The sequence below is a fragment of the Vollenhovia emeryi genome, unplaced genomic scaffold (assembly GCF_000949405.1).
Source record: "Vollenhovia emeryi isolate VEMERY1.0 unplaced genomic scaffold, V.emery_V1.0 DF939266.1, whole genome shotgun sequence".
Classification (NCBI taxonomy): Eukaryota; Metazoa; Arthropoda; class Insecta; order Hymenoptera; family Formicidae; genus Vollenhovia; species Vollenhovia emeryi.
Genome location: NW_011967100.1, coordinates 108,557 through 136,504, shown reverse-complemented (window position 1 = coordinate 136,504; position 27,948 = coordinate 108,557). Strand labels below are relative to the sequence as shown.

The following is a 27,948-nucleotide window of genomic DNA, read 5'->3' as shown; positions in this document are numbered from 1 at the left end:
AACAATGTTTTCTGAATGTTGAATTGTAACAATTTACAAGACGTTACAATTCAACGGACATTGGACGTTTTTGCAATATCTTTTCAACGTTGAATCTACATTTCGCAACATTGATGCAATATATCGCAATGTTATAATGGAACGTTTCTGAGATGTTGATTCAGCATTTGTGTGCTGTATTGGCCTATAACACAGAGAATCATTTCAGCCTTGTCTAGAAATGGCAAACAACAGAGATAAAAAGATTCGCTGCTGGAAAGTACATTAAATATATATGTACTGTACCATAATTATAAGATGCAGATAATAAAATAATTTGTATATTAGCGCGTCATTGCTGCATACGATACTTTTCATTACATTACAACATAAAAATCTATAAATCAGCCTCGACTCATGAAAAATTGTCAAGAATTTGACTAAAAAAAAAAAGTTTTCCACTCAACACTTTTTGTTTACTCAGTCAACGAACATCGATCGTCTAAAATTAACTTATTAATATTCGCGAATGAAGGGAGCTATGTTAGAATAATCAAACACGTTATATTAAAATATTTGTGATGCACTTTCCAGTTCAAAGACTACAGCAGTAGCTGCGCGACACATAGCCCGAAACGCGATCAAAACATAACCTGTAAGGCCGTTCGTCGCGTCTCGTCGTGCGCGGTAATTTGATTGTGTGAAAATGTCCTTAAAAAGGAAACTGACGCAGGACGATCTGCGTAAGGCGATGAGCGAACACAAGAAGAAACTCGGCGCGGTCAAGAAGATCGACTCGCCGTTGGCAAAATATCCTTTTTTTATATCTCTATAGCGCAATTTGAGGTTAACACGCGTTTCTTACATGTTACAGCGTTTATATCGCATTGTGCGAAGAAATTGATAAGAAACGCGTCGTTGGAGGTGATTCCCGGACAGCCAAATCTGCCAGTACAGATTTCGTCAAACGCCCACTACAGATTTTGAAGGCAGAAAGACTGCAGATTGCGCGCAGGAACTGATAGATTCGAGATGTTGCCAGAGTGTCAGCAGAAATACAACGAAATCTGCTCGCATAACTGAGCCTGTACGTTTTCCGACGACAATGTAAGGTCAGAAAGGTGGATCGCCAGTGAATAAAACACAAAATTCAAGAGTTGTCGACAATAACTGGCACAGTATATTAATACACGACGAGTAATACTGGTCCTTATCAAGTATAATACCAAGTTCGTTTTCTGTTCCTGCACTAGTGAACTGGTGCAGTAAGCTAGAATGAGGAAAAGTATGCTTGTCTTGCTCTAAATTATTGCACTAGTTCACCAGTGTAGGAACAGAAAGCAAGCCTTGTATTGACAGCGCACGTTTCACAGACTGTTGCCAAAGCGAAAGCCAAGTGCGGACACAGACGGCTACGGTTTTGGTGTAGGTTTCTGATAAATCTGCTGCCAATCTGCTAACATCTTGCTGACTGAGTTCTCACTGTACGATAGTCCTATAAAACTTAAATTTGATTCACTGACTCTTCAAAATCTCACTGTGCTGGTCAAAGCGCATTACAGCACAAATAACGTCAATAAAATTAACACAATTATAAAGTGAGACGCATGGGTGTGTGCATTTCACTTATTTTATTGCTGCATATTGTATTATTCGTTGATGATTCTCCATTCTTGTGACACAATTGATCCTGAAGGTATCCTTAACTGATAAACACGTATACAGACTCGGGGCAGCTCATGTGCATTTTGTGCAAGTCAGTTGTACGGAGCGAAACGGTTTGGCCGGTTCACTTAAATTCCAAGGCGCACAAGGATAATGTCGTGTTAGCGAAAAAGACCAAGCTGGAACCGGAAAGCGCCGTAAGGACACCTAATGTTCAACCGTTCAAAAGGCCTATCTCTCCGTCTCAAGATACTTCGGCGAGTAAAAAGATAAAGGGCATATTGAAAACTTCTAGCCAGCCGGTGGTACAGGCCAGGTCAAATTTACCAGCGGATTTCTTTGACAATAACTCGAAGCAAGTCAATGGTGCGTCTGCTCCGGCGCAAAAGTCAGCGAGCAAAGACGGCGATCCCGCGGTTAATACTGCGGATGTACAACACACGGAGGAGGGAGAGAAGGAGAAAGAGAAAGTAAGAGATACGAATCCGGCTGTTCTGCCGGAAGGATTTTTTGACGATCCGGTGATGGATGCTAAGGTAAGATTGCCACGAAGCACAGCACAGATGCCAATGTACATTAATACGGATAAGATAAAAATATATTTACAATTTTTAATATAAATAGACCACTAATGAAAATAGAAAAAGGTATTAAAGTACAATTTTAAAAAACTGTTGGACCTTAATAAGTATTGAGGTAACGGCAACATATTTCAGTTTCATCTCAAAATTATAATGTTCGTGCCTTATTTCTCCATATTTAATTATGCTATTCTTTTCAGGTTCGTAATGTTGAATACAAAGATCCTATTGAAGAAGAATGGGAGAAATTTCAAAAAGAAATCAAAGAAGAGACCGCGCAGTCTGCACAAATTATAGCCGACGATCAGGAAGAAGCCACGACGGAAAGGCAGTTGGACGAAATTGAGGAGCAAATTGGCCATTGGTCTAGGTAAGCTTATTTCTAGTATAATTTACATTTGAAAAATATTACAAGTGCATATGTAAAGCATAGGAAAAAATGTATTGTAAATTAATTTCTATAAAAGGGTAATGGATCTGGTAAAACGTATGGAACAAGTGCAAGGTACCGATAGAAAGCAAGAGAATATCGATGATGATGCATCAAGCGGTGACGAAGCCGAGTTCGACGAGTTTCTCGACTGGCGAGCAAAGAATTCGTATAAAGAATGAAAAGATTTTATGTATTTAATAATATTGTAAATATTAATCTTTTATCCTTTCTAGCAAACTAATTATTTGTATAAAGTGATAAGTTTTTTCTTAATTAGTTTATATTTAATACATCCCTTTCCTCATTTATTGTAATGAATTGTGTTATAAACTAAAGAGATAGTGCAAAGTCGATTTAAAGAATGTTAAAACTCATAATTAAATATATATTATATATATATATTTATATGCAAAAAGCCGATTAACCGTTTCACCATTTATTATAATTAGTATTGTTTTTTTCTGATTAAACTTTGTAGCTAGTTCTTTTATCTTTTACAACTAATTATTTCCAAATCTTATCACTTCTTCCAGGCGACTAAAGAGGGCGATTAAAAATCAATGCAACTTGTATAGTGTATTAAGATTTTATTAAAACGAATTTTTGAAGAGTCAGAATATAATTGAGTTTTAGATACATTTGGTATAGATTACTTATTGATCGTCGTAAGCTATATAATATGAAAAGTATATGATATAAAGATTACGAAGTACGCTAAGCCGCTATAATAAAGTTAGTATAGATAATTACGACGTAGATCACGTAATTTGACGATATCCATCTTCGTTTTTTGCACATACTGGACTTTATAAAATGCTGAAAATTGGAGAAAGAGGGACTCGCGTATATTTTACCCGCACCCAATCTCATACCGTGTCTACTAAGTACGCTATCGACGCTATTGCGCTTTGACGCGCTTTCAAATTATCTCATGGTACCAGTTTTTTCGACGATACCTACAATACGATTGCAAGCGAGAGCTCCTTGGGATTTCAGTTGCTGTCTAAAATCCCGTCGCTACGTAGATATTACATATCCTTAGACTATTAATGTAATTAGTTGTAACATACAGCTTATTCATAGACTCGTCGCATAGATCAGCATTTACACCTAGATCAAAATGATCTACGCGTCATCGATGCATTTTTATATATACATACATATACATGTACATATAAATATATATGTGTATGTGTGTATACATGTATATAGAGTATATAGAGTTTTTCTTTTTTTTTGTCATTTTGAACGCGTATTATTGAAAATTTATATCCTATTATCAGATCACAATGTGTCGTGAGTACCGTTGACGATCTGCTACTCGAGCAACGGTAAGACAGACAGAAGTAGTTCCGTCTATCTCGTGAATAATAATAAATGCAAAGCATAAAATTGAAGATATATACGTATATATACGACGAACTTTAGCAATCCGCAGAAGCTTAATAATATCAATTAATATACCACCGCATAGTCTCGCGAGAGCAAGCAGTTTTAGCGCTTAGATTAAATCTTATCGCTGGTTACATGTAAGAAGAAACGACTTAACTTCGTCGGCTTACAAGATATAGTAATATCGCGCGGCAATAAACGTTCACGGTGTGAAGTAGGAGTACGTTTTTGGGTGACAATATGTTCGTGCTGAGTTCGAAGTTACACTCAAAAGTCCATTAGGGGTAAATTATAATTACAATTGCTCGCACGGTACTCGATGAAGGTTCGGTTCTCCCGACATCGTTGAAAAATACAATCGCGCTTGCTCGTCGTCGAAATAATCGTCATTTGTACCAACTGCATTGATTATCCGTCGCCGTTCCTCGCGGAACGGGAATCATTGACGGTGAACGTCTGCAATTTCGGGATCCCCAGTGCACACCCGCGTTATCTCGCGGGATACTAATTGCAAGTCGAAACTAATCGATATCAAATGGAGAAAGAGAGACGTTATCCTGAAGTTCTCCGACTTTCGCCGTACGTTCTAGTTAGAAGCTAATTCCTCGTCTTTTCTACGATAGTCAATAGCTTTTCCCTAATCGCGACTACGTTGGTCAATGAACAATAGTAGATTAATTGCATAGTTTGAAATTTCTTTCGTATTCAAAACTTTCTGTGAAATATATATTTTTTTTAAGGGAGGGGAAACGAGCGATGAGATCCAAACACTTCCCCATATTTGGATCAACGGCATCGTTTCCCCTTGCGTTCATTTATTCCTCATTACGATATGAAGAAAATCTCGACCTTTCTAATCTACAGTCGTCATTGCGATTAATTTGGTCGTTGGATGAATCGCGACCGCCTCGGCGGTCACGAGTCCGTCGATTAATGTTAGCGCAGTGAGTCGGTTTGGCACGCGATAATGCGCAATGCGAGAAAACTCTTTTTAGCTGCGTACTCGCTAGAGCCTATTCTCCCGTTTGCAAATTGCTCAGCGAATAACAATGCTCGGGAGCTGATGATTAAAGTCGAAAACTGCTTGATTATAAACCTTGAGACACGCACTGTGTATAAAACGAAATTAGTCCTAACAAGAGAGCGCCGTGTATAATTACACGTTGCTCGTTTATCGTCGCGCAAAGTCGATCCGTCAAAGAATAAGGAAAATCACTTTACGACGTTACAAAGTGTCTAGCGCTAGGAAATGTCGTTCTTCCTTTTCACCCGTGTTATCATCGAGCCTCTAAGGAGTAGAGTAGAGTGTGCAAAAAGTGTTACTTAATTCCTTACACGTTAGAATTAGAGAATTACAAAAGTGAGCGAGCGTCTTCGAGATAAAGAATAGGCACTCTGCTTGTTCCTTCTTTTGCTCCCTCCCTTTCGTCCGTTTCCTTTCGCTTCTTTCGTGGTTCAAGGGCGGAGAAAAAGATCTGTGCGCGCGAAACTCGCTCGCGAATATACTCTTGACAAGTGATATCGGATTAAAGTATACTTAGAATATCGTGTATATATATATATATATATATATATATATATATGTGTGTGTATATCCGCATCGTCGAAGCGTCAGCTACCCTAGAGATAATTATTCTCAAGCTCGAGAAATCCACTTATAGATTTTGTGCAGATTCATTTTGCGCGATCGCTGGACCGTGATGACACAAGTGTGCTTATTAATTCTCTCTCTTTAGACTTATTACATAATACTCTAGAAGAAGGACGTCGCGCGCCCCGGAAATCGCGCGAGCCCGGAACGGAAACCTTCCCCGAATTTCGTTTCCGGGTCGTCCCGATTTCGCGACGGCGACTCCAAAACGGTAACGACCGCTCTTACGCTAGATTCTTACTCAGAAGTACAATTATATTCATTCCGGCCGCCTATCATATTAGATTATGGCCATCGCGCACGCATCCCTTAAGGCCTGTGTCCACGATGCCAGAACCTGGTTCAAGTTCTAGTTCCGAGAAACGCGCGGCCGATTCGACTTTTGCGGAGTAGCCGCACCCCAACGGGAGAAGTGACTCGTCGATCGATGTCGGAACGACGTCGAGTCCACGTCAATTTAACAGCGTCGATGTCGATTCGACACCGTTTCGACGAGTCATCTCTCGCTGGAAAGTTGATTGGCTACACCTGGACCAAGTCCCAGTATCGTGGACGCAGGCCTTTACACTCAGCCGTAGGGCCATCGCACACAGAATGCATATGCACAGCAGAAGACCGTCTAGACCAATAAGCATCGAGCATTGAGTCGCTCATGCTTATTGGTCTAGACAGTCTTGTGCTATGCAGCTATGCAATTTTGTGTGCGACGGCCCTTACAGCGAGTCCCGCGGTGCGTTAAAGGTACACTATCGGTGATAACGGCGCCTTCCTCTTCGAAACGCGCGCGCGCGCGCGGATGGTCACGTGGGATGCATGGCGCGAAAGTGACGAATTTAAACGCGGACGATGTCAGGTGCGGGGCGGTAATATCCTAAGCGAGTCGTTTCGCACGACGCTCCGCGCAGGAGCGATTCCAACAGCAACTACAATGATGACAATAATAATAACGGCGGCAACAGCGACGGTAACGATACAATCACGATAATGCTCGCGAGGATAATCGCAGCTACGTATTGCACACGGATCACAGAGTGGAGACAGTTGCTAGGCATTACAGAAGTAATCTACAGACAGTGCAGATAGTGCCAAGCTTTCATAAATAATCGTGTATATACGCATTTATCAATATATTTCATAGATTCTCTCTCGCACGATACGTGCATGTAAATGTATATATATATATTTATTTATTTAATAATATATATATGTGTATGTATGTTTTATATATTCTGTTTACTCGCGTAGTAAATGGTCGATAAATTTAGATCTATCTCTAGGAACGCGACAGCGCAGGCACTAAATTGTTGAGACACAATCGTACTGGGCTTCCGATTGCTCGTCTGCCTTCACAATTCTATCGCATGTACGGACATTGCAAGCTTACGAGATACTCTTGTGCGATCAAGGATATTCGTATAAAGTGTTTTGTGTCGAAACTCGTGTATAATCGCGCTTCTTGGTCGCTCTACGCAAAGAGATTCTTTTTTTTTCGTTTTCACGTAACGCCGGACGTACATAAGAGTCCAACGGACCTCCGTTGGACTTGACGAGTACACACGCAACATTCGCCGGTATAATGTATGTTTTTTTTTTCCCTTTTGAACAAAGCGAGTCGAAAGCATTTTTCTAGCGAGAGATATGTCGCGTGGGCAAAATCCGACTGGAATTTTGAGACGCGTGTCGCAGAGAAGAGAGGAGTTGTAGGAGGCGAAAGCGATAATGAAGGACAAAGCTTATGATATAATTAGCAACGTTCCCATCTGATCCTACGATACTTAACTCTAAATCTTAGAACTTGTTGTGGATTATATGCGTACTCTTTGGACCGCTACGAACTAGAGATTCATTTTTGACTCTTTCTTAAGGAATTATGTCTCTTAGTATACATTCTTTGTCGCTTCAACCCCCCTTTCTCTTGCTTCTTGCTTCCCCTCGCCGATATCGCGATATCAACATCGAGCTCGATGTACACTTCCACCTGCCTTGTTCAACGAATCGAATTTATTGCCAATACGCGAACGCGAAACTTCCAACTCCGGTCGTGTTTAATTACCGCCGAGCTCGGCGTTAGGGATAAGTTTGGCTGCGAGAAGAGACGATTCTGTCGCGTGAATATTAATTCTGGGCGTCAAACGTCGTCGCAACATATATATACGAGATAAACTAGAAACATGTGTGCCTATTGGTTCTCTAACGATATCAGATACATACTTTTTCAAAAGGAACTGTTTCTCTCATTTTTTTTCTTCTTTCCAAAGCACCTCAGTTTAGTCTGCCAATATTTGATGCAGGTGTAATAACAAAAAACTCTCTAAACCAGAGAGAGAGAAAGAGAAACAAAGAGAGGGGGGCAAGAAAAACTTTGCAACCTGAAAACTCCTCTAATTGCAACGGACAATTTTTACTCTCCCTTTTTTTCGTTCTACGAGACACCTACGCGCATCTCGGGGGGGAAATGTCATCTACTCGTGCTCCGATTAATTCTATTTCATTGATACGATTATTGTTCAGTGCTACGCTTACGATTGTATGTGGCTTAACATTTCGTCAGATCCACTCTCGACTGATCATCGCCGCGTGGCACCGTCCTAGCGCGAATCCGGCAACGCACCTCGCACTCAGTTCCGCATCCCCGAAAACGTGCGTCGCGCTCTCCTCTGGTCCCATTCGCGTTGGCTTGTCGCGAGTCAATCGGGCCGCGGCGAGTCGCCCTCGGACGTGGGGTAGATCGACCGTCGATCCCGCGATCGTCGCCCCCGCCGCGTCTCGACGCACACCGAAAAAAAACTTTCAGGGAAAAGGCATGCGCGTCTGATCGATGATACCGATCAATCGCGTCGACACTACCCGAGGAAAATGAATAGCCAAGACGACGTCAATTTGACGTCATGTTGACCAAATTTATGTCACATTTTCGTCAATACGACATCAAATTGACGTCGTCTTGACCTTTCATTTTTCCTTGGGTACGAATGACTTGTCCTCGCTTCGATCCCTAATGTGATCTACATCGTGAATTCTGAAGGGAAACTATCGCCGCTTGTACTTTTCTTTTAATAGTAACGAGAGCTGGCTGCTGTATACGCGAACCGACAATTCAGTCAATCGCCGCGCCTCACAATCTACGTTACGTTGCGTTTCCTCCCGATTGGTCCCCCGCGGGATGTTCCGCGGGCGCGCGCACCGCGTTCTCCGTACGATTTACGACGGTACCAATTACGCGTTACGTGCGTCACGTGCATTCGCGTTAAACGGAACGACCGAATGCGCGGTGGTAAAACCGCTTTGGTCCGAAAGGCGTGCGCGTGTGTGTTCCGATAATTGTCCATCGCCGCAATTGTCACGTTGGCGCGCTTTGGTTCCCGAAACGATTGAAACAGCCATCACGTGGCGAACGGGCGAGAAACCGCATCGAATAGTCGGGCGAGCAACACAGAGTCACGTTGTCGCGGTGTGAAGAGAAACGAGCGACTATTCTCGCTCCGTTCTCGCGGTGTTCTTCAAACGGAGCCGAGTCTCTCCCCGAAATATCTTGTACGATATTGTATCGAGTCGCGCGCGTCGCTGGTAAACGATTCCCTGTTCTTGAAAACGTTCTCGTCAGCGTCCCGTGCTAAGACGGACAATTGATCCATACCTGATGTAGCCGTGCGATCGCTAATCGTTCAGGTTCTAGTCACAGCTGCTATCGCTAAAAACGGCATGGTAGGCGTTCCATTACTGACAGTTTACGTCCTATCTTGTAATAAGCTACATTTCTTTCCTACTTCTGAGACGGCTTCCCGATTCAGCGAGTCCTATCAGCAAATAAGAGAGATTGAACGGAAACGGATATCCCGTTGATCGTCACTCAATCGTGCTCCACTAGATACGTAGAGGAATATCGAATTATATCAAAAGAGAGACACGCTGAAAAGACCCCCTCCGCGATTAATCTAATCGGATGGTTCTCCTGCTACCGTTGAAACGCAGCGGCAATAGGTACTTAGGCGATCCCCAATTACTGATAATTTATCACCTCGGCCTCGCCGAGATCCCGACATCGGACACGAGTCGTCGGCGTTCACGTCGCGATTTATCTAGGCGAAGTATTTACCAATGACATTTGCATTATCGAACGTTAAATTTTCGTCCCTCAGCCGCTGAACGGAAACTTGGAGACCGAGCCTGGCCAATTTATGTACGCGGATTGGAGATTTATTCACGGACGGCGATCTATGCGATGTAGCGCCGCGCGTTAATCTACGCGGGACTAGTGATAAAACGGAAATGTGTGTGTGTGTGTGTGTGTGTGTTTGTGTTTTCGATCGGAATCGTTTGTGCTAAAGGTGGGTGGTCCTATCTTATGCCTTCGCGTCGAGAATCTCGACGGTGACGCTCTCCAGGACCGGGTCGGTGACGTTGTTCGTATGATTCGGAGATTTGTTAGATTTCACCGAGGCGGCCGAGGCGTTCCCGCTGCTGTTGTGGCTCCCACGTCGCGATCCTGTGCGTGACCCTGGCGACAGAGATTTTCTTGCTAAAGTATCGCGTGCTTTGGCGCGACAGCGCGGCAGCACGACACGAAAAGCCAGAATAACTTTAAGCATGAAGACCTGCGCGGAAGAAATGCATTAGTCAGAGCAAAGTAGTCAATCGTCACAACGGTGAGTGCATGTGTCTGAATGTACGTGTGTCGTATATGTTTAACGTCACGTAATATAATGATATGGGCACGCTACGCTCTTTTCCTCGTCTAGCGAAAGAATTTCAGCCCCGACAATCAATCGGGAGGCGAAAACGTGCTTTGCGAGATCCTTCCTTGTGAATTTTCCACTTCCTCGAAATATACTTTTATTAAGTGCCCCCCGAAAGACGATTACGAACACGTTCATCGTGCAATTCTACACGGAGGGAATTTCCAAAGTTACCCTGAAATGTAATCGTGGGACAACATGGCATTTTGAAGAACTTCCCAGATAACATGCTTGTCTAAAAGACATCTTCAAGACTTCTTTAAAACGTCTTTAAGATATCTTTTAGACGTGTATGTCTAAAAGATGTCTAAAAGGCGTGTTAAAGACATCTTAAAGATGTCTTTTAGACATGCATGTTATCTGGGTTTCGGAGGATTTTATGAAATTTTACCGTACATTTTACTACACTGATAAAAATAATATTACTTTACTCAAGAAAATTATTCATTAAGTGGCTCCTAATAGCTTATTAACTTAAATTTAAAAAATAATTAATTAATTAAAACATGCATTGCTTTAATTTAAGTATTTATTAAATATCAAAGAATAGATAATTTTTAATTTAAAAAATTTTATTTTAATTCCATAAAATGTTTACTAAGATGTAATTTCCACAGCGAAGAAAATTGGATTTCTTATTTAACAAAAACAATTGTTTCATAAATAGTATTCTATATCTCATAAAATCTTTATTTGAATGTAGAAAATGTAATGATTTAAATTAATTTACTTAATATAACACATAGATTTACTTGAAATTTGACATTTTTATTTAAAACAATTTTACGTAAATCTGTTTACTTAGTTTAAACAAATTTTTTGGTCAGTGTAGTAATTATACTTAGCCAGTATATTTTTACTAGTAAAATGTATATGTATTTCAAAAACACTCTCATAAAGTTCTTTAAAATGCCACGTTGTCCCACGATTACATCACTTTCAGGGTAAATTTTAAAAGAAAATTCTCTCCGTGTGTATACAAACTGCCAAACTTCGGAAGTCAGCGTGGTTAACTTTGGTTTGAGCATTAAGATAATATTAATAGCGAGCAGTCAAGAACGAGTTTGCTCTCGACACAGTAATTTCTGCGCCACGATTGAAGTTGTTTGAAAAATCTCACGGAAGTTTAATCTCGTACAGCACATTTTACTTTAATCACCTAACTGGCTAATTCTATCAGAGAAGTAGACGATCTTCGGTAATTCGATCTCTTATATGAACTGGTAAAACTCCTTTAATCTTACTGTTCCATTAAATCGATGAATATTTCATGAGATTATTGCAAGTTTAGCGATTGCCTCGGCGTGATCATGAACTTGGTGCGAAAACGTGAACACACGAATGTAAGTGCACTTCTGCGCGAATCAAAATTTAAACAGCACTAAATCGCACTATGTTTCTACTTCTCGTCAGAGGGAATAAGCTTTTTCGGTAAATGCGCGTGAATGAAATATAAAAAAAAACAATATTTTCCATTAGTGGTCTTAATTATTCGAAGCTTCGCAACTTCGAAGCTTCGAAGTATCCGAAGAAACGAGGAAACTTCGAATATCGAATTTTCGAAGTTTCGAATATTCGAAGTCAACTAATGCATTAAGATATAAGCTTTCAAAGACTAACCTAATTTATCATCTGTATTTATCATCTGTATCAGGCAGTAAAAAGAAATAGTTAATAAGATAAAATGTTAATGATAGAAAATTTATTTCCTTCGAATTAATTGTATTTTTATGAGCGAATGGACAAAAATGTGTCCGACAAAAAGTACATTTGTTTTTTTATACTTATAATGATATTAATTAGTTGGTATTTAATTAGTTCACAGTAATAGTAAAAACGATTAATTTTGCAAAATATGTTATTGTTTTTTATCTTGTTAATACATTAGTTGACTTCGAATATTCGAAACTTCGGAACTTCGAAACTTCGAATCTTCGAAAAATTCGAAAACTTCAATTCTCAAATAATTTCTACGAAGCTTCGAATCTTCGAAGATTCGAAGCTTCGAAATTGAAAATCTTCGAAGACAAATTTCAGCACTATTTTCCAACATTTCTCTTACGTTAATCAATGAAACGAGAGGAGGATTGAATAATTGAAAAAATATTTAATACTCCCCCGAATGTTCCTATTCCCTCTTGATACCACATATCTACGCTTTCTCCCCTCAAAATGATTTCTCTGTGTATGTAGTTACTATCGATGAGTGTGACGTCTCTATGAATTATCGTGCAGATGCAAACAACGATATTTTACTATAGCAAGCAACTATATTCGCAAATTTCAATAAACTATGTTTACAAGAAACTTTCTCTAGTATAACTCACAAGTTACTAAACCGAAGTTGCGACGTGTCCTCAATAGGGCCTGTATAACACTGGATCGTGTGAGATTGTCAACGCTTTCTCGCTTTATTTGTACTTGTACCTTGTTCACTTTTACACGGAAGAAAAAGATGTTGTCTCGATAAGACCGGTGTAATTGAATTGAATTTGTTGAAACAACATCAGTATTAATGAATGAGAAACATCAGCCGGTTGTCTTAATGATCTGGATATTTAGTTCAATGCTTAAAATTGAAATCCACAGCAAATACAGTTGAGCAGATTATTTATGTTTGTGGCAGCCCGTGACGTTGACGTTTCATTCAAGCAACTTAATTGTTTTAATTCAACAGCATTCTTTTCCGCGTACGAAACGGATCGTGCGTGGGAATAAAATTGTGAGAAAAACCAAACTAGATTTGCCCTCTTAAGAAATCATGTCGCATCGGAAAGAATTTTTACAATAGAGCGCCTCGATCAGCGGCATAGTCAAGAACGGTTACAGTTGGGATCTTTAAGGACAACTACTTTAAACGTTGACTGCAAAGAGAGTTGGGTTTCAGTAGAAGACGTATATTGACAAATCAAGGTGCACACACGTCGGTGTGTGCCAACTTGGAATCAAATTAATAAACTGAACGAGAAATTATATATAATTAGATCTACAATATCTATTATTCATAGTCATTTGCTGGTCACGTGACGCGAAATGGATTTGATTTAAAGAATAAGTACACAGAATAGAATAATTCGAATGCCATTTGTACAATTGAAAAGTATAATAATGTTTTAAAAATTAATTCTAATCAAAACATCATAGTGCGAATAGAGAACTCGACGATTCTAGTGTTGGAAAAAGGATAATTCCTCGATTCGATCTAGCTACCCCCTTGGCAGGCGACTGTACATGCGTAAAGTACTAGAAGATTCTGTATCAAGGAGCGTAAAAAAGGCTCTTCTACGTAAAAGTAGACAGGTAGATAAATAGTCACCCTTAAATATAGATACTTGTATGTATAACACACACGCAGTCCTGAAAATCGATGCACTCCAAGTCCTGTCTTTCAAACGAAATCCTCGTAGATGGAGTATGACGGAGTACGTGATGCTTATGCAATCTAATCAAATTACAAGACCACACGCGAGCCACGCAATCATTATCTATAAGTGTGTTCGAAGAATCCTAATCCCTTCGACGGTAGGAAATCCCTTGATTAAATCGATTAAAATAATATGCAAATTTGCTTTCGCATCACGTTACAAAGTTACTATGCAAATTACCATAATGCGGCTCGCCAATCTTACAAGAAAGTGGCAAAATTTTCAGAAAGAAAGGATTTCATATCAGAGTTAATATCAGCTCTCGATAATTTCTTTCACAAATAATCAATATGATTATTAATTATAAAACACGAAAAATTTTTATAATAAAAACAAAGCGTAAAATATATCGATAAAATAAGTAACTAAACACGTAGATTTTTAGCAAATAAACTGAGCTGTATTTTTCTCGAAACATTGTATACGAAATATGAAAATATATAACGAACAAACGCTAACGTTTTTGTATATAATAAAACTTGAGATTTCGGAAACGTCATGTCTATGGTGATTTAATTACGTGACAACTTTATGTAAGTGAATAAAACGTTTCTGAGAGAGAAAAGTTTATAAATAACAATGGCAATCACACGAATGCGTTATAATGCAGAAAAATTAAAAATAAAACTGCACAGCAAAACATTTTATATATATAACCGCGTCTCCCGTGCAATTCTTGTCTTGAATTAAATAACAAATTTCACTCATCAATTATCTCGGTCAGCTCGCAGACAATTTCGAGCTATCTACCGCTGGATTCATCGATTTTCACGAACCTGCACCGAAAATACCGCGAAACAGACAGGAGAGAGTCGCTTGCTCTATTTGAACAGGGCTTTGAATAACAAGTTGCTTGCTTAGTAAGTGAATGAAAAACCCGTACGGCTCATTCTGTGCTGTGAGTGGTGAGAGTGTTTCGCACCTTGCGAGGCGGTCGGCGAGTGGGCCCTCAAGGACACCATTGAAGGCTGTCTCGACGGAGCTCGTACGCTCGCCCTCGAACCGCGTCTCTCAGCGTGTAAGAGTTTGTTCTCTCTCAGCAGCGAGACGTTCATTAGTCGGGCGTTGGGTGTATTAAAGATAGTGCGGTTCTCTCGCCAGCGGGCCCTGCAATTTCATATCGTGCCGGGTGGTTAACAGTTCGGGGCGCCCGCGATAAGGTTGTTTTTATTTAATTCGCATCCAGGTGCCCCCTTTCCGCTTGCTGTCAAAAGTTCAATTCTTGTCGCATGGCGCAATATACTGGCATACTTGTGCGGCGAATTTGGAATATTTTCCAATCGCAGAATATTCTATCACGTAAAACTTACAACACGTTCTGTGAGTTGAAGCGATACTTTCATTTCAGCTTTGAAAATAGACAAGATTTATACATAGTTATTGTACAATCGCGTTTTCTATACGAGAGATGAGAAATTCTGAAATATTAGCAGATATGTACGAATAATCGAGCAAGAGTTTCGTAAAATCGAGGTTGATTTTGCAAACGCCAAAACATTCTACGTGCGACCTCATTTCTCCGTAATGAATGGTACCGTAAAATAATGTTGCATTATTTCCAGCAGGAGCGCGTACACAATAGCATATAACAATATTTTGAGAAACTTTAATTATTCAGGTTGCACGGAAATATAAATAGATGATTATTTTACCGAACGCACGTCGACACTACGATTTCTCGAATAAAACGACAGTCATCCGAGCTAAATGCATGTATTCAACTTTTAATAACTTCAATTAAAGTTGTCGATAGGACGCGATTTTAATTCCGCCCTGCGATCAAACTTGAATTAACATTTTAATTATTGATGGCTGCAAGAGAGATTTATCGAAATCGGGTTGCGTTATTATTTCAAGGTGTTTGCAAATTTAATTGAAGTCTGCGCATGCATTTTCTTAATACGAATTGCACACAATTATTTTTAACGCTAATCGAACTGATCCGCTTACTTGCTGAAGAGTCTAAGAACGACGCAAATGATGACAAACATCAGTGCCATGCCAACGAGAACGCCGATCATTGCCGGATCGATGTACCGGAGGCTGGGTGTCTCTTTGACCTCGGCTGAAAACAAATCGGTCGGTTTGCACCAGGGACCGCGGGACTAGAAGCTCGTAAATTAAGTCCCACATGCCCTGAAGGAATTAAAAGTCAAACGCGCACAGTACTGTCGATATAGGATGAAAAGACGAATTTAAGGAAGAAGGATGTATTGAGCACAAAGAGCCTGTGTGTAAATCATTCACGACAGTTCAGTGTAACTTTGTTATTTCAGTATTCTTTCGTTCGTAATTTTAAGCAACAAACTCGAATTCTTGAATCTCTTATTCGGAATCTATTGTTGAGAGAAGTAAAAGTGATGCAAACTACAATGTGATATTGTACAACGTAATATACATTTGGCAGAGAATTGCAGTTAAATAATTGCGTATATCCCTTTACAGGATCGTTAATCGCACTCGTTTAATGCTTCTCATTTCTGTTTTTCCGCAAGGAAGATATTCTTGGCGTGCGAAAGATATCGGGACCGAGCACGAGTGGCGGGGAAGCGTCATTAATTCCGGCGTTTTCAATTCTCGTCGAACCGTGTCGGAGTCGTGTTGGCACGACAGGATTTTCATTAGAGCTGTCATGTCCTCATTTCTTGAGAATTCCGTTCCTTACCTACGCAGGTTATTCCACCGTTCGTCTGCGCCACCGGGATCATCTCGAAGAGACAGATGCATCGGCCGTCGCGACATTCCGTTTGGCTCACCCGTGCCTCGCATTGCTCGCGGAAAAAACAGGACTCGTTCACATTCGCCGCTAAAATAATTTTCAGAGTAGATTCGCCATAAATTATGAGATGCAAGTAGGAAGGTCCAAGGCTGGATTCACGCTTGGCGGAAAAGCAGAGAGCAGAACAGCAGAAATCCAATCAGAACCAACCAGAACTGTCGCTGGTAGTCGGAAGTTTCCACTTTCTGCCAGCAGAACGTGCCGTTTACTACCAGCGCGAGTTCCGGTTGGCTTCTGCCTTTCCGCTTTTCTGCCTCGACGTGAGTCCAGCCTCTAAATGCGCTGTAAAACAATGTTTGATGAAATACTCCAAACTACTGTGTTAAGCTGGATTCACACCTCGGCAGAAAAGCAGAAGCCAGTCAGAGCTCACGCTGGTAGTAAACACCACACTCTGCTGGCAGAAAGTAGAAACTGTCGGCCACCAGCGAGAGTTCTGATTCGTTCCGATTGAATTTCTGCTTTTCTGCTTTTCTGCCAAGCGTGAATCCAGCCTTACGTATACAGCCACAGACAAAATTAGACACAATCTAAATGTGTTACTTTTGCACACACACACACATATATGTAGATTTGCAGTGTATACTATACCGACTCTAATGCCGGAGAGATCTTTATTGTTTGAAAGTTCGCTCTAGTAAACAACTTATTAAGAATAGAAATTTTCCAGGTATTAGATTACACAGTACAACGATTAGGAGGGTGTGAAGGGTAAACCGCCGACCAAAATCATGTACACCAATGCCTACTAATGCCCAGTGGGTATAACTTTATCCTATTATCTCGTTTTATCTTATGTTATCTCGTTTTATCTTCTTTATCTCTTTAGATTCTTTATAATGCCCCAGCAAGGCCAAATAACACCCACTAATGCCCAGAAAATGCCTAGCAATGCCCGAAATCTGTACACCACAATGTTCTCAGCGATTTACCCCTCGGGTAGGGTGTCTAATAACTTTGTCTATAACTGTACATAAAACTATCTACCCAAAACTTTTCTTGAATTCTCTATGCGTGTATTCTGCGCACGAAAAAATTTTGAAATATTCTAAGCTATTTACCCTAGATGACTTTTAAATATGTATTTCTCTGCTGAACACGTTAAAAATTATCATTTCCTTTTTCTTGTGAATTCATTAATGCAATGGAATTTATTTCTCATATATATATATTAATAATCTTCTTAAGCTTTCGCGTTATACATATACAGTTTACTCGCAACGATAATTGGGTCGACTTGTTTGACTACGAGATTTGCACGGTTTACCGTGTGATATCATGTACGAAATCGCAATTAATGGATATGGCAACTTGGCCAAGAAGGAAATAGAATTATTCTCGATCGAGATAGCACCAGCCCATTTACCGTAGCAAGTGCGCTCGCGTATGGAAATTCATCGCACTGGCATATGCGCAGATTCGCTTCTCCTGGATACAATTTTTCTTCTGTCTCCCGAGTTTTACTCTGTGCGCAGCCAATTAATTATAGCTACATTAATAATCTAGCGCGGCGTTGCCGGAGTTCGTTTCTTTCTGTATATGTTGTCACTAATATTGTTTGTTTATACGCGACACTGTTCCATAACGTTACAAATTGCATGAAAGAGAAGCCACTTCAATTTTCTCCCTATGAATTGAGATTCTCCTTGGAGGTTCTCATATACTTTATATATACGGTCGTAAAGAAACACCACGTGCAGAATGCCAGAAAGCATATACCGACTTACCGTGCCCGCACTTGTCGATATGGTTCGTAGCCTCAAATTCTTCCTTGCAACCGCACTTCTTCTTCGGTTCGCAATAGGAACCATCGAAGCCGCACTCTTTGTCGTCCTGACAGTCGTCGCCAAATTTTTTCTTGCCCCTACCGGATAGACCTGAAAGGGTACGGTTGTTAAACGAATAAGATATTTCGGGACACGTTTATAATTGCATGTTAGGCACTTCTAACTACCAACGATCGTATCTCGCTTATATTTCCGTTACAAAGGGAGATCAATCTTATCCTCAGCAGTTATAGCTTAAGCTCGACTTTAGACTAATAATTCACGTCGACATTCAGAATTAAATTATATTTTTATGCAGCTTAGAGTACAATGAACATTGGAAGAATCAGAGTACACATACATACACAGAAAACATTAAACCATACACATACATAAAAATACACAGCGTGTAAAATAATAAATACAGTGCTATTCTAAAATCTGACAAGATACATCGATTTTCTATAATAATTTGCTTTTATAGTCAGTTGTATGAAAAATTTTTATGTTTTTTTGCTTCTCTTCTAATTCCATTCTTTTTAAAGCTGAAATTTATTTAAAACTTTATCACGCAAGCAATTGAAAGGTAGAAACAGGATATCTTGCGCAAAATTCCGGATCGCGATATAACCACTGAGGGAAAGAAACATACATCAATTTTATTTAATTGTATAATATCAAAAATGTCGGATGTGATAAAATTTAATCAGATTATATACAAATTTTAATGCATCCATTTATAAGTATATCAAATCAGATGTGGTCAGATATAGTCAGATAAAACGGAATAAACATCTGACTATATCTGACCACATCTGATTTGATATACTTATAAATGGATGCGTTAAAATTTAGATATAATCTCACTAAATTTGGTCACATCTGACATTATTTGATACAATTAGATAAAACTGGATATATGGCTTTTTTTCCCCGGGCAAGCAGATATTTACCCGAGATACATTCAAATACATGTCAAAAGAGATACGCTCGTGTACATAAGGGACGCGATAAAACTGGCAATATAATAAGTTATTGCTCGATGTGCACTTTCTCAATTTTCAGTAGTATATTGGCAACACTTTGCAAAAGAGCTGACTAGTCCGTCTTTCAGGGGCACCTGATTGCTGTATTGTCGATGAATAATGGCCCGTCTAAGTTCCAGCCTACGTTCAACCGAGGACCGAAGGACCCTTCTCTCGCATAATATGTGCCGATTCAGAAAAATATCCGCAAGCTTTATAATCCTCGGGAGGCGTTAAAAGGAGTGAAACGATTCCAACTCGCCGGAAGGCAAACTCTGTCATAAATTTCTCGAGCGACATTAAACTGACGTTAAACAGAGCGCGTGTCTCTCGGCTTCGCGTAAAAATGCAATCGCTAAATATTATTGTATAATGGAAGGATGTGAAGAGAATGAAATCCTATAAATTGGATATTACCTCAGGCCTAATTATAAAACTAATAAGAACTTGTTAATCGCTTCGATATACAACTATGCCACTTCGCGGGGTTGGGAAAATTACTTTATAAAAGTATCCAGTTACAATTACAGTTTTTTCGGTAAAAATGTAATTAGTTACAGTTACAAGTTTCTGAAAAGTAACGCGTTAGCCTAATATTATATTTGTCGCACGGCAACTTTTTCAAGCGTGTTGATTGACTGCGGAATAGGAAAGTTCTCGAGCATCTAGAAATTTTATACCTTGTAGCCAATCAACACGCTTAAAAAATGCGTCGTACGACAAATGTAATATTAGGCTTACAGTTTACAGTTACTCGAACAATAACGAATCGTTACTTTGCAGTTACTTTCTTGCAATGAAAATAAAAATATCAAATCTGCATTTGAATTGTGAAAGCGTCGATAAAGGCGTTTCTGCGCAAATGCAAAGCCCAATGCGATCTGTGGAGGTTCGAAATGTATATATAAAGTAAGCATTAATGTAACTATTAAATTAGTTACTAATTATCGACAAAATGTAACTGAGTTAAGTTACAGTTACAGACGGAGAAAAAGTAACGAAGTAAAGTTAGAGTTACCAAAAAATAGTAACTGTAATTGTAACTTCGTTGCAAGTAACAAGATACTTTCCAACCCTGCTACTTCGATATACAATATAGACACAGGAAAGTCCCCTATTATGAGATATCCTCCTAATATGAGATGACGAGGTTTCCGCTAAATTAATAGGCATCGTCTGTTGGTTCCACCATGAATTTGTTGCCATTGGATTATAATCTGTTCGGTGGAAAATTCATTGTTAGATCGTGTAATCGTTGCGAAAAAAGATTTGCGATTGGATTTGGATGTCCTGCTATCTCATATTAGAAGCCTATCTCACGATAGGGAACTTTCCTCTATTATACAAACTGCTCTCTGTCCCCCAGACGGCAATAATAACTTGCGGTGATATTCGTAGAAAGTTTTACTTTTTGTTTTACCTGATTGGGATTATTTTCAAATTTTGATGGCGGCTGTAGCAACGCTTTCGGGAAACAATGTTGCGAACGATATTTATATTCACTTCATTGATTCGGACTTGCATGGAAATTGAATTGCAAGGAAGGGCTGTGCGCGCGGGCAATCCCGGGAAAGTTTACACGCGGGTTGCTAGTTGGCCGACCGCGGAAATTTGATTAGTGCACAGTGCCGACTTCAATTACATAGACGTTTAGATTGATTTTCCTTCGTATTTCTTTTATGCGCGATATACAGACTCGTGCCCTTTTCTAAATCGAATAAACGATTAAACCTGCTTCCCCCCCCGAGGTAATTTCATCAACTGCAATTTAACCAATTACAGTAGTCGCGACTTAACCGACTTTCTTGCGTCCATACGGCGAATGAGGGTTGCGAGAATTAACATCTTTTATAATGAAAAACCGCGGGGCCGAATTCGAAGGGCGAGAGACTTTTACGGAGAGTTCGCAAACTGATAATTTGCACAAGTTTCTTCCCCCGCAATCTTAATTACACCGTATTGAAAATTATCAGTGAACGCCTGGCCCTCTCTGGGGTTAAACAATTCGTTCGCGCGGCGACCTGGAAAGACTGGGATCAAGGGTGGCGACTATTCGACGGCTCGAAGTTAAAATGGCGCCAGGCGGGTCAATCTACGCGTTAAAAGTGGGTCAGTCCGTTTCTATGGCACTCCGCCAATGCTCTCACGTGCAAAACCTCCCGCAGCTACCGTCGCCGCCATCGTCGGTTACCCCGTTTTATTTTCCTTTCGAATTATTTTCCGGTCTGCATACGCACGCCCGCCTGAAGGTGTACGCGTGCACCTCGGTCGTTCGCGCGTGCCCCCTTAATCGGCCTGTCGTAAATCGGGTCGAAAGACTTGATTAAATGCACTGGGAATATCAATGGCAGCGATATTACCTTCCCCTCCGAATATCGATATCTCGAAATAGAAACTGTTATTGCAGTAGCAGGTGTAATTCAGTGCCATAGCGCGGAGCGTCACTTGTGACTGGCTTTATTTCAGACATAATGCGCTGACTTTTTCAACCACTAGGTATTCATGAAGTTCCACGCGGTCATTAATTAATTTTCTGGACTGAATGGATTCTGAATAAACTTCCCCGTTCTAATGCACGCTTTCTTCCGCTTTCGTAATCTCTACCTCGATACAGCAGCGATTTTTTTTCCTCTTCACATCGCAAAAAGTGCAACAATTAATCATTTAAAGAGCAATCAATCTTGTTAATATCGTACCGCACTTTGACCGAGGTAGACAGTAAACAGTTATTTTAATTCTTCTTTGAAAAGTTGTTAACACATTTGTGGGAGAACTTCCATAGCGATCGAGTATTCTCTATTCCGCCTATTAGATTAGCTTGTTTATTTGTGACATATTGTGTTTATACACAGGCAACTAAATTTTAGTTGTAAAATATGGACAGCTAATATTTAGTTGCGACAGCCAAATATTGTGCTACTGTGCCTATTGTGTTAGATGCGACAGCAAACCGTTTGCTGTGGTGTAGAGATTTTTAGTTACGGCAGCAAAATATTTTTAGCAAACCATGATTAGCTATGGTAGCGAAAATTTTTCTCGGTGTACGACGGTCATAGCGGTTGACTTTGCGAGCGAAAAGAGAGGGAGAGACTTAGGCGGGACGAGAAAGAGAGTATCTCGAGCATCCGACGAGCGAAGACGTAATTTTCCGACAAACCGAGAGGACAGCAAGGACATTGTTTCGCTCTCTGCAATGTATCCCATTTCTTGTTCAAGTACGCTTCTACAGCATTGAAAAATGAAACGTTGCGATAACTATTATTACTCTACGTACTATTATTGTTACAAATTAATACAATCATCTCGTTTAACGCTCAATCTTCATTTATTTTGTCAAAGATTATCTCAATTTAATGCAGACTTAATACGCCAAGCTGAAGTGTATAAGCGAAAGTGGGTTTCGCTGTTTTGAGACAGATAAGACAATTGTCTGTTAAGAACTCTCCATTTTCCGAGAGAAACTGTCTTCAAGTAATCTTGTGAAACGTGATAGACAACGTAGATTCGAGACGCGGCGAGACATTCTCTGAGTCACGTGCGAATCTGTCGCTAGAGATAAAAAATAATAGCTTAATATTATAAAAGTTAGAGTTTCCCTCATTATAAGATAGGCTCCTAATATGAGACGGTGGGATTTGCGTTGAATTAATAGGCATCGTCTGTTGGTCTCGCCGTGAATTTATTGTCCCCGGAGTAAAATCTGTTCGGTGGAAAATTCATTGTTAGATCGCGCGCGTAAATGTTCCAAAGAAGGTATGTGAAATTGGGCGCAGAAAACCCGCTATCTTTTATCAGGAGCCTACCTGATAATAGGGGTCTTTCCTCTATATCCCTCCGTTACGTTGTGCAATCTAAAAATTTCCGCTAAAAATACTAAGAGTTTGTAAGCGGCGATACTATTTTTAATTATAGCATTGATAGTCCGTTTTCATGGCGACGCTCAGTCTAGACGGGACGGCGATCTTACCCGCGATTAGCGATGCCATTACACTCTCCTTACACTCTCGTTACACTCTCATTATTGCTCGTAAGTTGGGAAGATTAATCGTTATAAGATGCTCGAGGTGTTCCCATGGACACTTAGTTCCACGACACGGAATGGGTTGGGTCACGACAGGATGATAAACATTCTCAGAATGCACGAGTTTACGGGGAGAACTTTTCTAGACCTGATAAAGACCACCGTACTTTACAAGTCACTTTTATGGACGCTTCCCGCGTAGCAACGAGAAAAAGCGTACAGAGATCCACCCACTAGGTAATGCTGTACAATACTAACATTTCGTCCCGCGCGAAATATTAAGCCGGCGCGAAGGGTTTGTCGCATCAAGCGAGGAAAGTAAAATTTCAGCAAAATCGAAGTAAAATTGCCGCTATTATGTTTTACTGCCACTTTAAAGACATTTCTCAAAGAACTTTGGTTTTCCAACTTCGCCCAACACACAGCCCGACGAAAATGTAAACTTTTTGCGTCCAATACTCACTTAGCAATTGAGTTCTGCGAAATCTCATTACTGAAGGTCGAAGGGAAGAAAAGACCCGACAGACTGCGTCGAGGATTCTATATTAAAGACGCAACATTTTACTGTAGTAATTTAAAAACTATTCCCACAATGTCTGTCCGTGCTATCTTACATTGTTATAGCTGTTTGTAGATAGCGTTATTCGACACGTCGACATAGCAACGGGAATGCCGGCGCTTCAACCGCACGGAGGAAAATATTTTTCCGGTGATACGAAGATAGCTACTGTCGAGTTTATCTGAAACTCAACGAAGACCTTTACGACGAATTGGCACGCGAACAGATACGGTCCTCGCTGAAATATCGATTTGCCTTGATGACGAATTGGACTCGATTTCCTGCCTCTGCATCATGCGGGATCTCTTTTTTTTTCCCTCTTCCTTTTAACCAAGATTGCTTTAACCGTTAAACCTTTCGCGTGTAGCATTTCTGCAACGGTGTCGCTTAACAAAGTAAAACAATGTCAGTTTAATCTTCAGAAGTAAAATAAAGAAGGCCGCTCTCTCGTACCTCGGAGAATTCAAAACGCGCGACTTACGAGGCGGAAATTTAAGGAGTTCTCGAACGTATATTTCTCCGAGGAGTCTTATTTTGCGAGTTACGATTCTCTGGAGACCAGAATTTCGGGATCGGTACGACCGCCGAACAGGCAGTTCGCGGTCGCTCCTGCATGCATGTTCCGCCTAATATGTGCATACTAGATAACTCTATGACTACAACTGTCGGAACCGGCCGACCAAAATTTTCCCCCCCGAAGACAGGCGCTGTTATCTTGAGATATCGGAGTCCGCCGTCCTTCCATATTTTCCATAGTCACAAACCATTTTTTTTAATGTAACTACTTGCGACAGCGAACGAAGGTAATTCATTTATCATTCAGTTATTAGAAATTTCATTAAACTTTATTAAAGTCTTAATTAAATGGAAGACAATGAGTAAAGTAATTTTTTAATTAAATTTAATGAGCTCAAGCTTAAGCATTAATTTGTGTTGTTTTCCTAATGGCCATCTGTTCTATCATCATCAATGACTAATTTTGGTTCGCAACGGAAATAATTTGCAAAATTAAATTATATAGAGAAAAGTCCCTTATTATGAGGTAGCAGGGGATTTCAACGTCCAAATTCAATCACAAATCTTTTTTCGCAACGATCACACGATCTAACAATCAATTTTCCACTAAACAGATTTCACTCCAAGGGCAATAAATTCGTGGTGGTACCAGCAGATATTTCCTCTCAATTTAGCAGAAATTCCGCTAATCATATTAGGAGCCTATCTCATAATGGCGGACTTTCCTCTATGTACATACATACACGGAATTTTCTATTAAAATTTACCTTGAAAATCACGCAATCGTGGGACAACGTGGCATTTTGAAGTACTTTATGCGAGTTTTTTGAAATTTTACCATACATTTTGCTAGTAAAATGTTTCACAAAACTCTCATAAAATTAACAATAAAAGTCTTTCTTCTTGTCGCCAGCAATATTCAAATAAAAGAGATAAAAATATACTTTTGACGTACATACGTCAACCAAATTGGCAATATATTTATTTATTTACAACGTTTCGGCTCCGTTTCGAGCCCTTCTCAAGTAAATTGAAACCGTATATCTCATAAAATTCTTTGAAATGCCACGTTGTCCCACGATTTTCAGAACAAATTTTAAGAGAAAATTCCTCCGCGTATATGTATTTTGGAGATCCGAGGTGAATAGTTACGCTCCCCTCTAATTTAATCGCGGTGCATAGAAAAAATAATAAAGTACCTCTTGCTGAAAAAATGTCATGGACGTAGTATACGCAAATGTAGTTGGGGAAAAAGGTGCAATTGTGTTCGAGAAACGCGGTCAACATTTAATACGCGAACAGTGGCGCAATAGGCGTACCTGTCGCCGTAAAAAGAAAAGAGATCGATCCACGGGATGAAAATAACGAGCTTCATTTAACGACGTCAGGTTCTCAATCACGCGAGGCGAGATCACCGAGCGACGACAGGACGTTTATCAGAAGATAAATTCCTATCGCGTTTCCTATGTGTCATCAGGATCGCCGACGCCCGTGTTTTTTCACAGGTTGGAAAGTCGCATAATAATGTTAACGATGTTAAAAAGTGTATGCAGCTCTGCGAACTTGCGTGCGCGTATTAATATTGCGGCATCGCCATGACACGCAATTTTCCTCGCGGACTTATGGATCACGACTTTTTTTCCCCGGGATTTCGCGTGAAAATTCAGAATCTGCGAGGAAAATGCGAATTTTTACAGTTAAACTTTAAAAAAATATTTACATTTATCGAAAACGGTTTGACTGTTTGCGCAGACCACTTCAATTACCAATACGTAAAAAGGAATTGAAAATGGAATAATTGCAGTTAACGATTGTTGTTGTGCGTTCACATTTTCTCTACAAAATTTATCCCGGGTTCGCCGAGCGTGATTCTGCCACTGGACAATTCATATAATCCCTTCCTGAAATTTTAGTTGGCTAGTTTTGGCGTCGACCCAAAAGTGAAACAGAAATGAAAATGGAAATGAAAAAAAGTCTTCCCGCTTTTTTTTCTCCTGGCGTTGTTATCGTGGAATTAGAGCTCAGCTAACTGTTGGATGTATCGCGCTTATTAGTCGGACACTTCATGATATCCTCGTTTCCTCGCTTTCTAGGTAGCTAGTTTTAGAATCGATCTGGAAGTGCATAAAAAAATTAAGGTGAAAATAAAAAAGACCCTTTCATTTTTCCCATTGGCCCCCGTCGCGAAATTAAAATTCAATTAACTGTTGGAAGGTATCGTGTTTATTAATTGAACGTTTCACGGGCTATTTCAACTTATGTCCGATAATGGTGTATATCACAATTTCCCTCCAATAATTACAGGCTAAAGATGAGATAAAGCCGATGAGCCTGTGGAGTTTAACGAGTTCGAAATTAGTCTTGGGCGACTATCACCCAGGGATCTCGTAATCCGCTCTAGAGGGTCACGCTTTTAATCGTACAACTGTAAGCTTGTTAGACACATTTATTTTCTGTCGGCTGCTCTAATGACAACGCTTTTTAATGAAATAGTATTTTAATAAGAAGTCATCAGAATACAACATTATTATTTCTCTATTTCCTCTATACACCCCCACGGAAAAATGTATATTTCAAAAAGTGGGTGAAAATATATGGTAATATATTTCGTGCATTTGGTATATAAAAATTCTATTTAAAAAATCGTATATAATATTATGTATGTGAAAAATATACTAAAAATGTGTGTGAAATATATGAACAATATTTAAATTATATTATTATAATTTCGCAATAACGCTCTTCGCTGCCGCGATCGCACGTTAACGCTTTCTCGTATTTAAAAATTAATCAATAGCAGTATATAAGAAGTGGCGAGAAATCAGATTTAACAGTTGTGGCAAATGAAATCAATTTGATCTCCGCTGGTGAAACGTTGAGAACCTAAATTCTAAGATTACTTAGAACACCTAATGTAATATTCCTTTTAATATTTTTGTACAAAATATATGATAAAATATAAAAATATACAATGCATACATTAGACGTATCTAATTATATACACAGCTATGTATTATAATGTATATATATCGTACATTTTATTATATATTTTTAATACATATGAATGATATATGAAAAATTCCAATTTATTGGTATTACATTTATAGTAATAGTATATATTTCTTATAACGCATATACGAGTAATATAAAACGAATGTATCCTTTCTACTTTTCTTTATACAGGGTGAGTCTTTCCGTATCCGACAAAATTTTTGAGAAGGTAGAACGGATCGAGATGAATGGAAAAGTCCTGTACCATTTTGCAATTTTCGTAATAGTTAACGAATAATTAATTATTAAAAATCGTTGTCTTAGGCCGGCCTACCGCCCAATTCGAGCGCGTGGCGAGATGTGCGCATAGCAATATCGATCGCCAGGCGGTCACATCTTGCCACGCGCTCGAATTGGGCGGTAGGCCGG

General features: G+C 39.7%; 2 protein-coding genes across 7 annotated transcripts in view; one reads left to right on the top strand and one right to left on the bottom strand.

The window, feature by feature from the left end:
- Positions 1-584: 584 nt before the first annotated feature.
- On the top strand, positions 585-3,481 carry LOC105559515 (zinc finger protein 830). 3 transcript variants are annotated; one of them, XM_012007870.1, is made up of 5 exons: positions 628-666; positions 854-1,066; positions 1,705-2,180; positions 2,426-2,595; positions 2,693-3,481. In XM_012007870.1, the coding sequence occupies exons 3-5, from the start codon at positions 1,719-1,721 to the stop codon at positions 2,835-2,837; spliced, it is 777 nt and encodes a 258-aa protein (XP_011863260.1). In that variant the 5' UTR covers positions 628-666; positions 854-1,066; positions 1,705-1,718; the 3' UTR covers positions 2,838-3,481. The 3 variants fall into 3 exon arrangements, with proteins under 3 accessions (XP_011863258.1, XP_011863260.1, XP_011863259.1); XM_012007868.1 differs by lacking the exon at positions 854-1,066 and having other exon boundaries at positions 585-789; positions 1,697-2,180; XM_012007869.1 differs by lacking the exon at positions 628-666 and having other exon boundaries at positions 801-1,066.
- Positions 3,482-3,906: 425 nt separating this feature from the next.
- LOC105559514 overlaps positions 3,907-27,948 on the bottom strand; it is a 54,194-nt gene continuing 30,152 nt past the window's right edge. For 2 of the 4 annotated variants that reach the window (XM_012007866.1, XM_012007864.1), the window contains exons 2-6: positions 18,369-18,518; positions 16,528-16,668; positions 15,813-15,927; positions 14,746-14,969; positions 3,907-10,199 (exon numbers count right to left, since the gene is read on the bottom strand). In XM_012007866.1, coding sequence (XP_011863256.1) covers positions 10,045-10,199; positions 14,746-14,969; positions 15,813-15,927; positions 16,528-16,668; positions 18,369-18,518 — 785 coding nt within the window. In that variant the 3' untranslated portion in view covers positions 3,907-10,044. Of the gene's footprint in view, positions 10,297-14,745; positions 14,970-15,812; positions 15,928-16,527; positions 16,669-18,368; positions 18,519-27,948 lie in introns of all 4 variants that reach the window. The other 2 variants (XM_012007865.1, XM_012007867.1) reach the window with 2 other exon arrangements.